Genomic DNA, 13,432 nt, shown 5'->3' with positions numbered 1-13,432 from the left:
TATAGGTGCTCATATCATTTAAAATGTGAGCAATTGAGAGGAATAAATTGATTTGTCTTTCAAGGAACAATAGCCTCTTATATTTATAAGCTTTCCACACTTAGAGCTTTGGTTCAACGGTAAAAGAAGTGCATAGAGAATGTGTGGTAGGCATACATCGCGAGTGTGGATGAGGACTATAGCCCGTTATTTAAGTAGATGAGACTTGAGAGTAGAGTGATGGACTCATATCCGAGTTTCAAATATATACCCAACTGAGACTGGGCCAGCTAGACCACAGGGGATTTTTCGAATATAAAAAAAGAAAGTTATAAGCTTTTCACTTTGTTTTACAAATTATTTGTTTTCAAGTGATGTCATTTGTCTTGACATATTTTACTGGAAACATATCGCACCTAGGAATTCTTGGAATTAGAAGAAACATGTTAAACACTTCTTCTGCTCAAAAGCCACTTTTGCTCCATTCTTATGTTTGTCTTATAGCTTATGCACGCGAAACTTTTGTCTTTTTTTCCCCAATTTCAATTGCTAAGTTGCCTCCTCTCCTGGAAGTTAATTGAACTTCATTTGGTTTAACGCTCTACCTTAAGCTTCTGCTTTACTTTGTTGGAGATCTTAATGTTTGAATAGATATATTCCTGCCAGCTGAAGAGTGTAGGTATGTTGTATGGCGGGTCGCATGATTTTTCAATTGAAAACAGAAATCTGATCTGATTCTTTCTTGTTGTATGGTGGGTCGCATGATTTTTCAATTGAAAACAAAAATCTGATCTGATTCTTTCTTTTTGGTTAACCAGGGTCTTTACCACCCCGCTTAGGGAGGCCAAGCGGCTTATCTCCGTCAGTCATTGTAATTGGTGGAGGTATCTCAGGGGTAGCTGCTCCACGTTTCCTTCAGAATGCTTCTTTTAAGGTGAGATTACTCATGACTTTAAACCTCTTTCACACGTAGCGTCTTTTTGTTCTGATTTATTTCTTGCTAATTAAGCTGGTCTAATTTTATCCAGGTGCTCTTGCTGGAGTCACGGGATAGACTCGGTGGTCGCATACGCACTGACAACTCCTTTGGTTGTCCAGTTGATATGGGAGCTTCATGGGGAGTAACACTAATATTTTCCTTTCCAATTGGCTATCCAGAACTATATATTTATTCCTGTTATATTCAAATTGCATCTCAGGCTCCATGGTGTGTGCAATGAAAATCCTTTGGCTCCATTGATACGGCGGTTGGGGCTCACTTTGTATCGAACTAGTGGTGATGACTCAGTGTTGTATGACCATGATTTGGAAAGGTAAATTGGATTTTTTTTGGGAGGGAGGGGCGGCGCTCCGGTTCTCTTAGTTACACCTGAAATTTTTGGCTTCAGATTCTCAAGTCCCGTTCTCTGTCTCGATTCTGATGCAGCCACTCAGAAATCGGGGCTAAAAATCTGTTAGCTTGTTCTTGAATTGTAACTGTAATTTTTCTGCAAGAAAGTATCTTGTGGTTTATTGTACTATGATTCACAATGAAAAAATATAACAGACTTATAGTTCGCCTGTGTGAAATAATTGTTACTTGCCTTCAACATATCTCAGTATGATTATTTTGAACCATGTTGTGTCTGCTAGATTTTAGCCTATAATCTTTTTGCTTTTATGTAAATTAACTAGAGACATTATTCCACCGTTCATGAGACTGATCATGTTTTCTTTCTTTTTAAAGCTGCATGCTGTTTGACATGGATGGTCATCAAGTTCCTCAAAACACAGTTGCTGAAGTAGGAGATGTATTCAAGAAAATCCTCAATGAGGTTGGCTTTGCTTTGTATTTCTTTCACCAAGTGCTATTCCTTTTGAGGTTTTTATGAAGGCGCAAATGAATGATTACGTGTATCGGCTAATGCAGACTGAGAAAGTGAGAAATGAGAATAGTAATGACATATCGGTTCTTCAAGCAATATCTATTGTATTGGACAGGCATCCTGAGCTGAGGTATGGGGAAATAGTTATTCTCTTATAACCAACCTATGTTTGTTTTGTTAAATTCGCAATCTAGTTATATTTACCGATCACATATGCTGCAGGCAAGAAGAAATCTCTCATGAAGTACTGCAGTGGTACATATGCAGGATGGAGGCGTGGTTTGCTGCCGATACAGACATGATCTCTCTGAAAACCTGGGATCAGGCAGGTTTTTCATTTTTTTTTTTTAAATTTTACTTTCTTGTTATTCTAAGTTTCTTGGGTGATTGTTTTCCCATGTTATTGAAGATTTTTGGCTTATGTGATGTGAACCTTGCAACATACCTTCTACTGACATTATTATTTTTGCTCGAGTTGAAATTGCAGTTCGAGGTATAAGTTGTACATGCAGCATATGATGTAAATTTTAAGGTGTTGACTTTTAAAAAAGTATTATTGAATAATATGTTTTTCTAAAAGAGTTTTTTACTGTGCCCAATCCCCAAAGACGCTCTAACTGGCAGGATCAATAATGCGATAAGTAAAAGAACTGTCAAGTACCTTCGGAAGATAAAGGCACAACTCGTGCTGTTGTAGCTACCATTTTTCAGATATCTACATACTTCCAGATTGGAAATTTTGGGGCTGTATTTTACATTAGATGTTTTAAATTTCCACCATTTGGATATGATTGATGAAATAATTTCCTAAATTTGTAATATTAACGTTGTTTATTTTGTGTACAGGAGCAAGTTCTTACGGGTGGTCATGGACTAATGGTGCAGGGTTATTACCCGGTGATAGAGGCGTTGCCAAAAGATATTGATATTCGTTTGAATCATAGGTATGCTTGGGGTTTTTTGTGAAATGTGAAGTTTGAAATATTGTTTGTTGTTTCTATAGCTTGTCATGCTGTTGGCATTTCACTTAGAATCTCAAGATCAAGGCAGCACTTGTGACTGTTAAACCCACAGAGAGACCAACTTGGGACTTATGATTGAATCTTCTTGTTACTAGATTTGCTATGGGAAAGTTAAGAAACAAAACATTATCCCTTTTCTCCACATTCCTCCACAAAGATACCTTTTTTTTAAGTCATACCACAGCCCGACATAGTCATCTCTTCGACCCCCATCCTTAAAAAAGGAAAGGCAACGAAAACAATGCCCGGAAGGGTTTTATCTACTGGAAATGTTGCTTTCTTATTTGTATTATACCTTTTCCAACCTCTTCCCAATCTATGATGGATTACCTTCCTGCATCAGAGTCGAGTTTTTTGCCTTGGTAAATTTGTCTGTTTTTCTTGGACATTTTGAGAATATCAGTTATGATGCGACCTTCTTCTTTTAACCGAGAAATTCCTGAGGAACAGTGGCACACTACTCGGTGGATGATTCTCCACTTAAATACTAGGCTTTTATCTGTGGCATAATTCGAACTCGTGATGTGCCTAACCTACACATCACGTGCTCTGTTCTTACCACTGGACTGAAGCCTTGGGGGCAGCTATGATGCAACTTTTCTGCCGCACATTCGTTAAGAATTTCTCAATACCCCCACCCAGATCCCAACCCAATCCCCAGTATTTTCAAGAATTGGTTTTGGAGAAAAAATGAGGCAAATATAACTTTTCTTTTTGTCAGTAATTTCTTATCTTTGATTTACCTAGATTTCAGTCTCTAGGTCTTTTATGCAATTCTAATTTTCTGTCGATCTAATTCTAGGGTGAAGAGGATTACAAATGGGTATAACAAGGTGATGGTTACAGTTGAGGATGGGAAGAATTTTGTGCTGATGGTGCTATAATATCTGTGCCTGTTGGGGTCCTTAAAGCCAACTTAATTGAGTTCAAACCAAAGTTGCCAGAATGGAAGCTTTCTGCAATAGCAGATCTTGGTGCGGGCAACGAAAACAAGATTGCATTATGATTTGATAATGTATTTTGGCCAAATGTTGAATTGTTAGGCATTGTTGCACCTACCTCTTATGCTTGTGGGTATTTTCTTAACCTCCACAAGGCAACAAGGCATCAAGTCCTTGTCTATATGGCTGCTGGAAGACTTGCTTATGATGTAGAGAAATTATCAGACAGAGATGCTGCTGATTTTGCTATGCGGCAGCTGAAAAAAATGTTTCTTGATGCACTTGAACCTATAAGTAATCACTGCTCCTACATAATTCCACTAAAATTATTACTGCTGCTTGCATTGTTTGTAACTAAAAAATTGTTTGGATATTTAAAGTTTCTATCCTTCTATTTGTGAGTGCGCACTACTTTGCATCATGGGTTTTAGACCTTCGTATTTGTTTACATTTTTCCTTAAACCCCAGCAGAAAAACTTGTAAAGGGAAAATAGTCAAAAAGTAAAATGAGGAAGCACATTCAATCTAGTACTTTTTTTTAGTTTCTTATTTTGACTCTAAAATTTGCTCAATTTACTAAAGATAAGTTGGTGTATCAGAAAGTTTCTCTACCCCACGAATGTAGGGGTAAGATAAATTGGTTTGTCATCATAGCTTCTTTATTCTTGTATTTTTCTTTTCAAACCTGTTTTGTAAAAATGATCGGAAACAACCTCTCTACCCCACAAAGGTAGGGGTAAGGTCTGCGAATACCCCACCCTCCCCAGACCCCACTTGTGAGATCACACCGGGTATGTTGTTGTTGTTGTTGTACTGAAGATAACTTGGTCCATATCACCAGCAAGCCAGCAGATCGATCTGTTTGTCTAACACACTTCCTTAAATTGTGGATAAATTGGTCTCTATGAGAATGAAAGTAGTGAAGCATGTCGAAACTCTCTCCAACTATAACTGTTGAGCTGATAGCTATATACCTGGTACTATTTGCAGGTTCAGTATCTTTTATCACGATGGGGAACGGATCTCGGCTCATTAGGATGTTACTCGTATGATCTGGTCGGAAAGCCAACAGATGTATATGATAGGCTTCTCTTCTGGGGGAACAAGGAAGAGAAGAATATATGGTCTTGGATCTCAAGCACAAAGTTATTATGGGCCGAATCTTTGCGTCAATTCTGGCTTTAATGCTTCAGCATCAGCAACACCTTTAACTTCTCAATCAGCACCGACAGAAAATATGGAGGAGTTAGTGATGCGATTGATTCCTACACTGACTGATCGCTTGCTTCCTTTATTTATTGAGAAGGCACGCGGAGTGATTTCTTCACCATCACATCATCCAAATACTCCTATCGACAAACCATCAGTTGTGACACCCATAGTGCCTCCTCCCACTACTGCTAACGTTGATGATGTTGATCCTTTAGTTTCTGATGATGATCGTAGTCCTTCACCCATGCATTAGTTTTTTATGTTATCTGCTTTTTGTTGGAAAGAACAAAATTATGCACTAACAATACTTGATGGATGTGTGGGTTCTTTTGGTAGTTGATAGCTTGGTGTTGTCGGTGTTTTGGACTTAACGATTAGGATTCCGCTATCTATTTTGAATCTTTTTTATAAATATTATTTTATGTGAATGTCAGTTATTTTTAAGGGTATTTATTAATTTGTATTTAGTATGTTTCAACAGGTGTATTTAAAAAAAAAAATCGGAAGAAAAATATTTGTGACAGATTTGCGACGGATTTTGGTCGTTGCTAGAGGGAAATCAGTAGGCTACAGACAGCGACAAACATTGTATTGTCGCTAAATGCAGGCACAAATAATTCAATATTTTGCGACGGATTAGAGACAATGGTTTTCGTCGCTAATTTACTAAAATGACGAAATGAAATATGAAATTAGTCACATAATTCATAACAATAGCAACAAAATATTCTGTTGCTATAATGTGGAACGGATCTCATACGTCGCTACTCTGTCGCTAAGTTTGCTACAAATTTCATTTTTCCGTCGCTAATAGGTTAGCAACGCGCAAAATCGTAACAGACGACATTCCGTTGCTAATCCGTCGCAACACATGTTTAGCAACAGATATATGCTGATTAGCGACGGAATACGTCCGTCACTAAATACTGTTTTTTTTTGTAGTGTAGGCTTACTCTAGTGTATCTTGATGGTAGGAGGAGAAGAGCTCCGTGCTAGGGCTTGAGAATATGAAAAGTGGGATTAAAAATTGAAGTCCCCAAATTTATACTATTTGCTGAAGCGGGGATAGTACGGCCACAATGTACGCCCGTACAATATTATACGTCCCGTAAAATCAGGACGTACCTCATGTGCCAAATTCCAGAAACCATAATTTTAGTGTGTGAGGTACGTGATGAAAAGTACGGCTTGTACTTTAAAGTACATCCCGTATAAATTGTACGGCCAAGAAGTACGGCCCATACATTCAGGTTGTACCTGGAATGCCAAATTCAGGTGGTTCTGTTTTCTCCCATGTGAGGTACGTCCAAGAAGTGCGGCCGTATAATTTGACGTAAGGCGTATTTTTACCATCTAAGGAGAATTTTAATCCAAACACTTCCTGCCTTGGTTTTTAAGTCTCGAATCATGAACGTAACTTAGTTAGGAGGTACGAGGTGTTACACCTTACTTCCCAATTTACTTGATGGTCATCCATCAAACAATTAATATTTACAATATAATCTTTATTTTATAAATTTGAGCCAGAATAATCATTGTATCAGTGGGTACATTGATTATATACTTGTTATATATTGAATATACATCAATGATGTTTACAATATGTTACAATTAGGTGGGGCAAAATTTTTTGTAGCCGAATCCCTAACTAAAACTGTTAAGATCTAAAGCGTTTAGAAGATCCAAATAGATATGTTTGTCTAGACTTCTTCTTTGGGCCAAGAGCTAATTTCCAGGCGGGACATAATTGCGCGGTTTGTCCTCCAAATAGACTGGTCTTTAATTTTTGTCCTTTAAATGGATTGGTTAATCGAACTTATGCCTAACGGGTCATAAGTTCTTGAGGGTGCTGTTATAACTTGTGGATATTATGATACACAATTTATTCCCCTCTAGCCATAAGTTTGATTCTGAAGGACAAAATTAAAGATCAGCCCAGTTGAAGGAAAAAAATTAAAGACCAGCACAAAATAGGGACAAAAGTGCAAATGACCCAACTTCTAGCAGGAAATTTTAGGTCATTTGCACAAATGTCCTATTTCGGGGTGGTCTTTAATTTTTGACCCTCAAATTTGCGGCCTTTAATTTTGTCCTTTAATATTTTTAGTTATAACTTGAATTTCGCTTGACATATTTTATGTTTAACTTCAACATATGTATCTAAACATTTACAAATAAGGCAAAACTTTTAACACTCAAATTAAAAAATTTAAAATTCTATACATGATCAAACTGAAAAATTTAAAACTCTCCAAATCAAAACATTGCCTCATCAATTAAGAGAGAGCGAGTCAGACACCACTTTGAACCTACCCAATAAGATTATGTTTGTCACTTTCTCCCATATAGTCATTTTCTATAGTGGGCCGCGGAAAGCAGCGGGAAGAATTTGTTATGTTAAAATACTTTATTACGTACATAGAAAAACAAGACTTATTTTCAACAAATCAGAACTTTTTTGGTTTAAAGGTATCTCAAACATTCTAGATAATCCTTGTCATTTTTCTCGTCTATTATACTCTCTTTGTTTCAATTTATGTGAAATTATTTTTTTTAATTTATATTAAAATAAATGATCTCTTTTTTAATTTAGAACATATTCAAGACTTATTTTGAATCACAAATTTTAAAAGTCTTCATTTTTTCTTAAATATCATGCCCAATCAATTAGGTTCAATTAAACTGAAACACTGAATCGGAGTTAGTATAATCATTTCTTTTAATAGTAGCGGGAAGAGTCTAGAACCAACTGACTTCACAGTGCATGGCTTCTGCTTTGATCAAATCTAATATTATTCGCTCAGCCCTCCGCGGCGGTGCTTCTGGCGGGACTCCAGCGCCGGCATTAAAGAGGACTTTCGCTTCTTCCACGTCCCACCATGATGAGGCCCGTAAGTTCATCATCTTACTTAAAGGGAATTTTCTTTTTTGAGTTTCATCTTTTAATAGTTTTGGGTACTCTATCCGATGGTATTTTGCTTGAAGTCAAATTATTTACCATGAAATGAGCTGAATAAATATATAGTCACACCTCCTTATAATAATAGAGGTTTATAATATTATTGTTATGTAGATATCTCTCTATAGTGAAATGTTATTATACTCCCTCATTTTTAATACTTTCTGTCTTAGTTACTGTTTGGACAGAAAAAAAGTTAGTCTATTTATCCCAATTCATGTGATACACTTTACATTTTAGTCCGTCTTAAAAAGAATTATGCATTTTTATATTTAGAAATAATTTAAGTTGAAACTTTCCCTTTTAGCTTATTTTAGATCACAAGTTTCAAAAGTCTTTCTTTCTTTGTTAAACTCCGTGTCGAATCAAACTATATCACATAAGCTTAGTTTCTTTGACTATTATTTTCTCAAATATTTTGAAATTATTTTGAATTGTTAACTATTTTGACTTATAGTAACTTTAAGTAGTTTTTAAATATGCAAATTTTATTTCAAAAAAAATAATTGAAGATTCTATGTCCGAATTCGTATCAAACTTTAGTTAGTTTGAACCAGGGTCGGCAAAAAATAACACTATGTATATAAGGTAATTCTTTTATTTTTTATCTATATATATAGATTTTGAATACCCTGAACACAAGACTAGAGATTGACTCGGTGGTTAAGAGGATTCAAAATTTACCTTTAGCTTTCAAGTTCAAATCCCAAACACTCCATTTTTATAATCTTGGATCCGCCACTGTTTGACCGTCGTACTTAGAAAAAGGAGAACTTTCTGAATTCTCTATATGCATGTATATCCACGCGTACATATACATACAACACTAGATGGAGTTTACAATCAACATGTTCAACTAAACCAAGTATCTTCAATACAGAGTATAAATATATATGTGAAAATCCACTAAAATTTGAACCCATTATTTTGAAAGTTTAATGGGTTCAGAAGCAAGAATCTAAAGGTTGAATCAATCAAATTCGAATTTAAATCTTGGATCTGCCTCCCTATTCGTACATACATAGATAATAGGTACATACATATATGTACATAGGAATATATATGTATGTGTGCAATATCTGATTTTCCTTTTTCCATTCCATATGCGTTTGAGTATGCTAGTTGCCTTGAGGTATATGTTAAAAAAGCTTTGTTTTACAATGGAATCTCTCGATTACGTATTAGTTTCTTCAGGGGATAATAGTTTGATATTCACTATCCATTACAAAACAAAGAATTCTATCTGTAATTTTCCTCTTCTTTTTTTTTTTTCCTCTTATTGGTTGTGTGATTCAGCTGTTTATAAATGATTCCAATGTGGTTGAAGTGTTAATATTGAATGGGCTGTGGTCAGGTGAAGCAGCTAAGTGGGAGAAAATTACTTATATTGGAATAGTTACGTGCGCGATTCTTACAATCTTTAATCTCGCTAAGGGTCATCCTCACTATGAAGAGCCTCCTGTAAGCTTTTTTATATGCATTTCTTGTACCTTTTATATGTCAAGATTCTGTGTTTCTTTTTTCATCAATATGGTGTTTCCTGTCTTCCCATTTTGTTTTCAGAACTTAATATGAAATCAGAAATTCACATTCTGAGGGATTTCCATTAGCCCAAAAAAGATAGAATAATGGTAGTTTGGTCCTTACAATATCCAATGGTCTGACTTGTGCTCATCTGTTGATTGAGCGGATATTATAAGGGGATTATTTTTCTTTGGGGGTTGGAAGTTTGTATAATAGAGGGGAATTTACAACTGAGACAGAGTATATACATGTGTACTCTATGTTCCTCTATTTCCTATATGTTTTGTTTATTACTGTGAAGTTCTTTGTATGATGTTTCTTCACGCTACGTAACGGTATCTTACAATTCTTGCTATCATTTCTAACTCTCTTTGCAGCCTTATCCGTATCTGCACATTCGTAACAAGGAGTTTCCATGGGGTAATTCTGATACCTAAGTTCTCTCTTATTTCACTTGTCAATGATTTCAAGTTTACTGTATCTCATATTTAAGTATCTCATCCTTGATGGTTGCAAATTGCAATGAACTATCAGCACATTGGTATTCTGAATAATAGTCTGTTATCTAACTTAAGCACTCTTATTTTATCTGATTGAGGCTTCAAAAATGTTGTAGCATGTCGTGGATTGTCTAAATCAGGAACTGGGAACAAGTAATCATCCTGTTTATTCCTTGTTTCCTGTTAACGGGAAGCCTGGTTTTGAATGTTTTTTCTATGCTCAAAAAAAATTTCATTTGGTCTTCTAAGTCGTATCATGTGAATGAGTCATCATGACTAATAGCCCTCGAAAAGGAATCCGGGTAATGGATGGTTGCATGGTCTATTATCCTTTCTAAGATACAACAACAACAACAACAACAACAAAACATACCCAGTGAATCCCACAACGTGGGGGTCTGGGGAGGGTAGAGTGTACGCAGACCTTACCCCTACCTTAGGTAGGAAGGCTATTTCCGGAAGACCCTCGGCTCAAGAAAAGGCATATGAAAGGTTAGATACGGGCAAACAAATCAAAGCAATTATGAAAATGAAAACAATGAAAGTAAATAAGCCATTATAAACCAACAGATACTCGCAGAAATCAAGAGACAAGAAACTATAGAGCAATAAAACTACTCGTAAGAAAGGATAAACGCGACTACCTACTAGCCTTCTACCTTAATATGAGTTCTCCATACCCTCCTATCTAAGGTCATGTCCTTGATAAGCAGGAAATGCGCCATGTCCTGTCTAATCACCTCTCCCCAATATTTCTTCGGCCTATCTCTACCTCTTCTGAAACCGTCGCTAGCCAGCCCTCGCACCTCCGCATTGGGGCATTTGCATCTCTCCGCATCACATGCCCAAACCATCTCAGCCTCGCTTCCCGCATCTTGTCTTCCACTGAGGCTACTCCAATCTTGTCTCGGATGACTTCATTCCTAATCCTATCGCTCCTAGTGTGCCCACACATCCATCGCAGTATTCTCATTTCCGCCACTTTCATCTTGTGAACATGAGATTTTTTGACTGGCCAACACTCCGCCCCATACAACATAGTTGGTCTAACCACCACTTTGTAGAACTTGCCTTTAAGTTTTGGTGGCACCTTCTTGTCACACAACACTCCGGAGGCAAGCCTCCATTTCATCCACCCTGCACCAATACGGTGTGTGACATCATTATCAATGTCTCCATTTCCTTGTATAATATACCCAAGATGCTTGAAACTATCTTTCTTCTGTATGACCTGGGTGCCAAGCTTCACTTCAACGTCCGCCTCATGCACTATATCACTGAACTTGCACTCCAAGTACTCTGTCTTGGTCCTACTCAACTTGAACCCTTTAGACTCCAGAGTTTATCTCCAAACCTCCAGCTTAGTGTTAACTCCACTGCGAGACTCGTCAATCAGGACTATGTCATCCGCAAATAACATACACCATGGCACCTCACCTTGAATTTGCTGCATCAATCCATCCATCACCAAGGAAAATAAAAATGGGCTAAGAGTTGATCCCTGGTGCAACCTCATCACCACTGGAAAGTGCTTCGAGTCTCCTCCCATAGTCTTTACCCTGGTCTTGGCCCAATCATACATGTCCTTGATCGCCCTAATGTAAGACACAGGTACACCTCTAGCCTCCAAGCATTATCCTTTCTAAGATGTCCTTATATATTAATTGTGATAACTTTAATCTATTGATTTTGCTTAGGTAAGATGTCAACACGTAATTGACATACAGAGATCAAAAGGAAGTACTTGGTTAGGAACAAGTAATCTTCCTGTTTTTTCCTTGTTTCCTGTTAACGGGAAGCCTGGTTTTGAATGTTTTTTCTATGCTCAAAAAAAATTTCATTTGGTCTTCTAAGTCGTATCATGTGAATGAGTCATCATGACTAATAGCCCTCGAAAAGGAATCCTGGTAATGGATGGTTGCATGGTCTATTATCCTTTCTAAGATGTCCTTATATATTAATTGTGATAACTTTAATCCATTGATTTTGCTTAGTTAAGATGTCAACACGTAATTGACATACAGAGATCAAGAGGGAGTACTTTTACCAAGAAAAAGGGAATGTTTGTAGGTTGCATATGTCAATAAATTATTCACCTTTAGTTAAAACCTAATCTGTACATGTTTTGGAGTAGGTGTGTTTATCCTGGTTTACCTATCTATTGGTTGTTTCAACTACTTAATGGTTCGTATTTGATGGAATTGCTTGAGGTATTATTAGATATTTAGTTAACCAATGCCGTCCACATTATGTTAATTGCGAGTGTGCAATACATCGCATCTATTTGCTTAGTATGGCTCGGTGTTTGGTATGCTTTGGCGAGAGAACACAATATAAAGTAGATCATACGATATCATAATACAAACAATTATCATATCCATTATAGTTTATACTAGTTCGACCTAATATTAACAGCATAATGTTAATGGTGAGTGTTCAAGTATGAGTTGACACTCTTCCCTAGTTTTATAGGGTTAATTGAGTGTTCATTCCAGTATCAGTGAGTCTCTGTATGTTTTTGGGGGTATACTTATTTCTGTAGCTGAAAGTTCCATGTGTGAATTAGTTTGTAGTTGAATTTAGATTTTTGTATTGTATAAAACTGTTTAATACTAAAAATTCTTTTTCCTTCTTTGAATTCAGGTCCGGATGGCCTTTTCGAGAAGAAGCATCACTAAAACCTGTATTATCTATCCGTGAAGGCTTTAAACAGTTAAACCTACTGTATCATTGAAGTAGTGTGAAATATGTTTTGAATTTGCTTCAGATGACTTATGTTGATACTTAACCATAGCTCTGATGTACGCTTTGGTGGTGTCATATTGTGCTGTCTATTGTGTTTCTTGCAGTGTGCTCTGCATAAAATAAAAAATGAAGAAATTGTTTAGCTTGTCTCTTTCCAGCTGTTCTTTTCTATATATTCATATGATTGCCCTTGGATTACCCACTACATTTGAAATGAATTCAGTGGAGAAATTTGGTTGAGTTGGAATATATCTAGAATATAATCCAATTGGATTTTACGTGTTACCTATTCATACTCTTAAGTTGCCTTGCAACATGACCCATCACCTTCTTGACTATTACCTGAGTATAATGGAGAAATTAGAGTTTAAAATTCCATCTTTTGATTGGAATTCAGATAGCACTCAACCAATATGACTCCAGCGGAGAACATCTGGGGATATAGCAGTTCCTTTAAGTAAATATACTGTTAGATTTATAGCTTTATTTTTCCGTTTAATGAACACAAAAACAACTGACATCATTGACCTTGGATTGATACTTCAGCGTATCACTGTGTATGCATGGAAACTATGTTTCCCATTTCTCTAGCTACCAATTCAACGAGGTTTCCTGCAGCAGGAAACTTCATACCGGATTTAAGTTATCACTAGTGTTCTCATTTTATATGGTTTCAGGTGAAGAA

At 36.5% G+C, this 13,432-nt stretch overlaps 1 protein-coding gene and 1 pseudogene across 2 annotated transcripts; both read left to right on the top strand.

The window, feature by feature from the left end:
- The first annotated feature begins 353 nt into the window (after positions 1–353).
- On the top strand, positions 354–5,272 carry LOC132620081 (probable polyamine oxidase 4; annotated as a pseudogene).
- A 2,362-nt stretch (positions 5,273–7,634) lies between these two features.
- LOC132617233 (cytochrome c oxidase subunit 6a, mitochondrial-like) lies at positions 7,635–12,889 on the top strand. Of its 2 annotated transcripts, XM_060332192.1 has the most exons (4): positions 7,666–7,910; positions 9,333–9,439; positions 9,880–9,922; positions 12,646–12,889. In XM_060332192.1, the coding sequence occupies exons 1-4, from the start codon at positions 7,784–7,786 to the stop codon at positions 12,678–12,680; spliced, it is 312 nt and encodes a 103-aa protein (XP_060188175.1). In that variant the 5' UTR covers positions 7,666–7,783; the 3' UTR covers positions 12,681–12,889. The 2 variants fall into 2 exon arrangements, with proteins under 2 accessions (XP_060188176.1, XP_060188175.1); XM_060332193.1 differs by lacking the exon at positions 9,880–9,922 and having other exon boundaries at positions 7,635–7,910.
- The last annotated feature ends 543 nt before the right edge of the window (positions 12,890–13,432 follow it).

This window comes from Lycium barbarum, chromosome 11 (genome assembly GCF_019175385.1).
Source record: "Lycium barbarum isolate Lr01 chromosome 11, ASM1917538v2, whole genome shotgun sequence".
In the NCBI taxonomy this organism is placed as follows: domain Eukaryota; kingdom Viridiplantae; phylum Streptophyta; class Magnoliopsida; order Solanales; family Solanaceae; genus Lycium; species Lycium barbarum.
Note: the sequence above shows the minus strand (reverse complement) of the source record. Positions and strands in the feature narration are given on the sequence as shown.

Bases quoted from the DNA above. Each gene is read 5' to 3' on its own strand.
- LOC132617233 (XM_060332192.1), top strand. From the start codon at position 7,784: ATGGCTTCTGCTTTGATCAAATCTAATATTATTCGCTCAGCCCTCCGC. The intron at 9,440-9,879 runs GTAAGCTTTTTT...CTCTCTTTGCAG, and splicing joins CTCACTATGAAGAGCCTCCT to CCTTATCCGTATCTGCACAT. The intron at 9,923-12,645 runs GTAATTCTGATA...CTTTGAATTCAG, and splicing joins TAACAAGGAGTTTCCATGGG to GTCCGGATGGCCTTTTCGAG.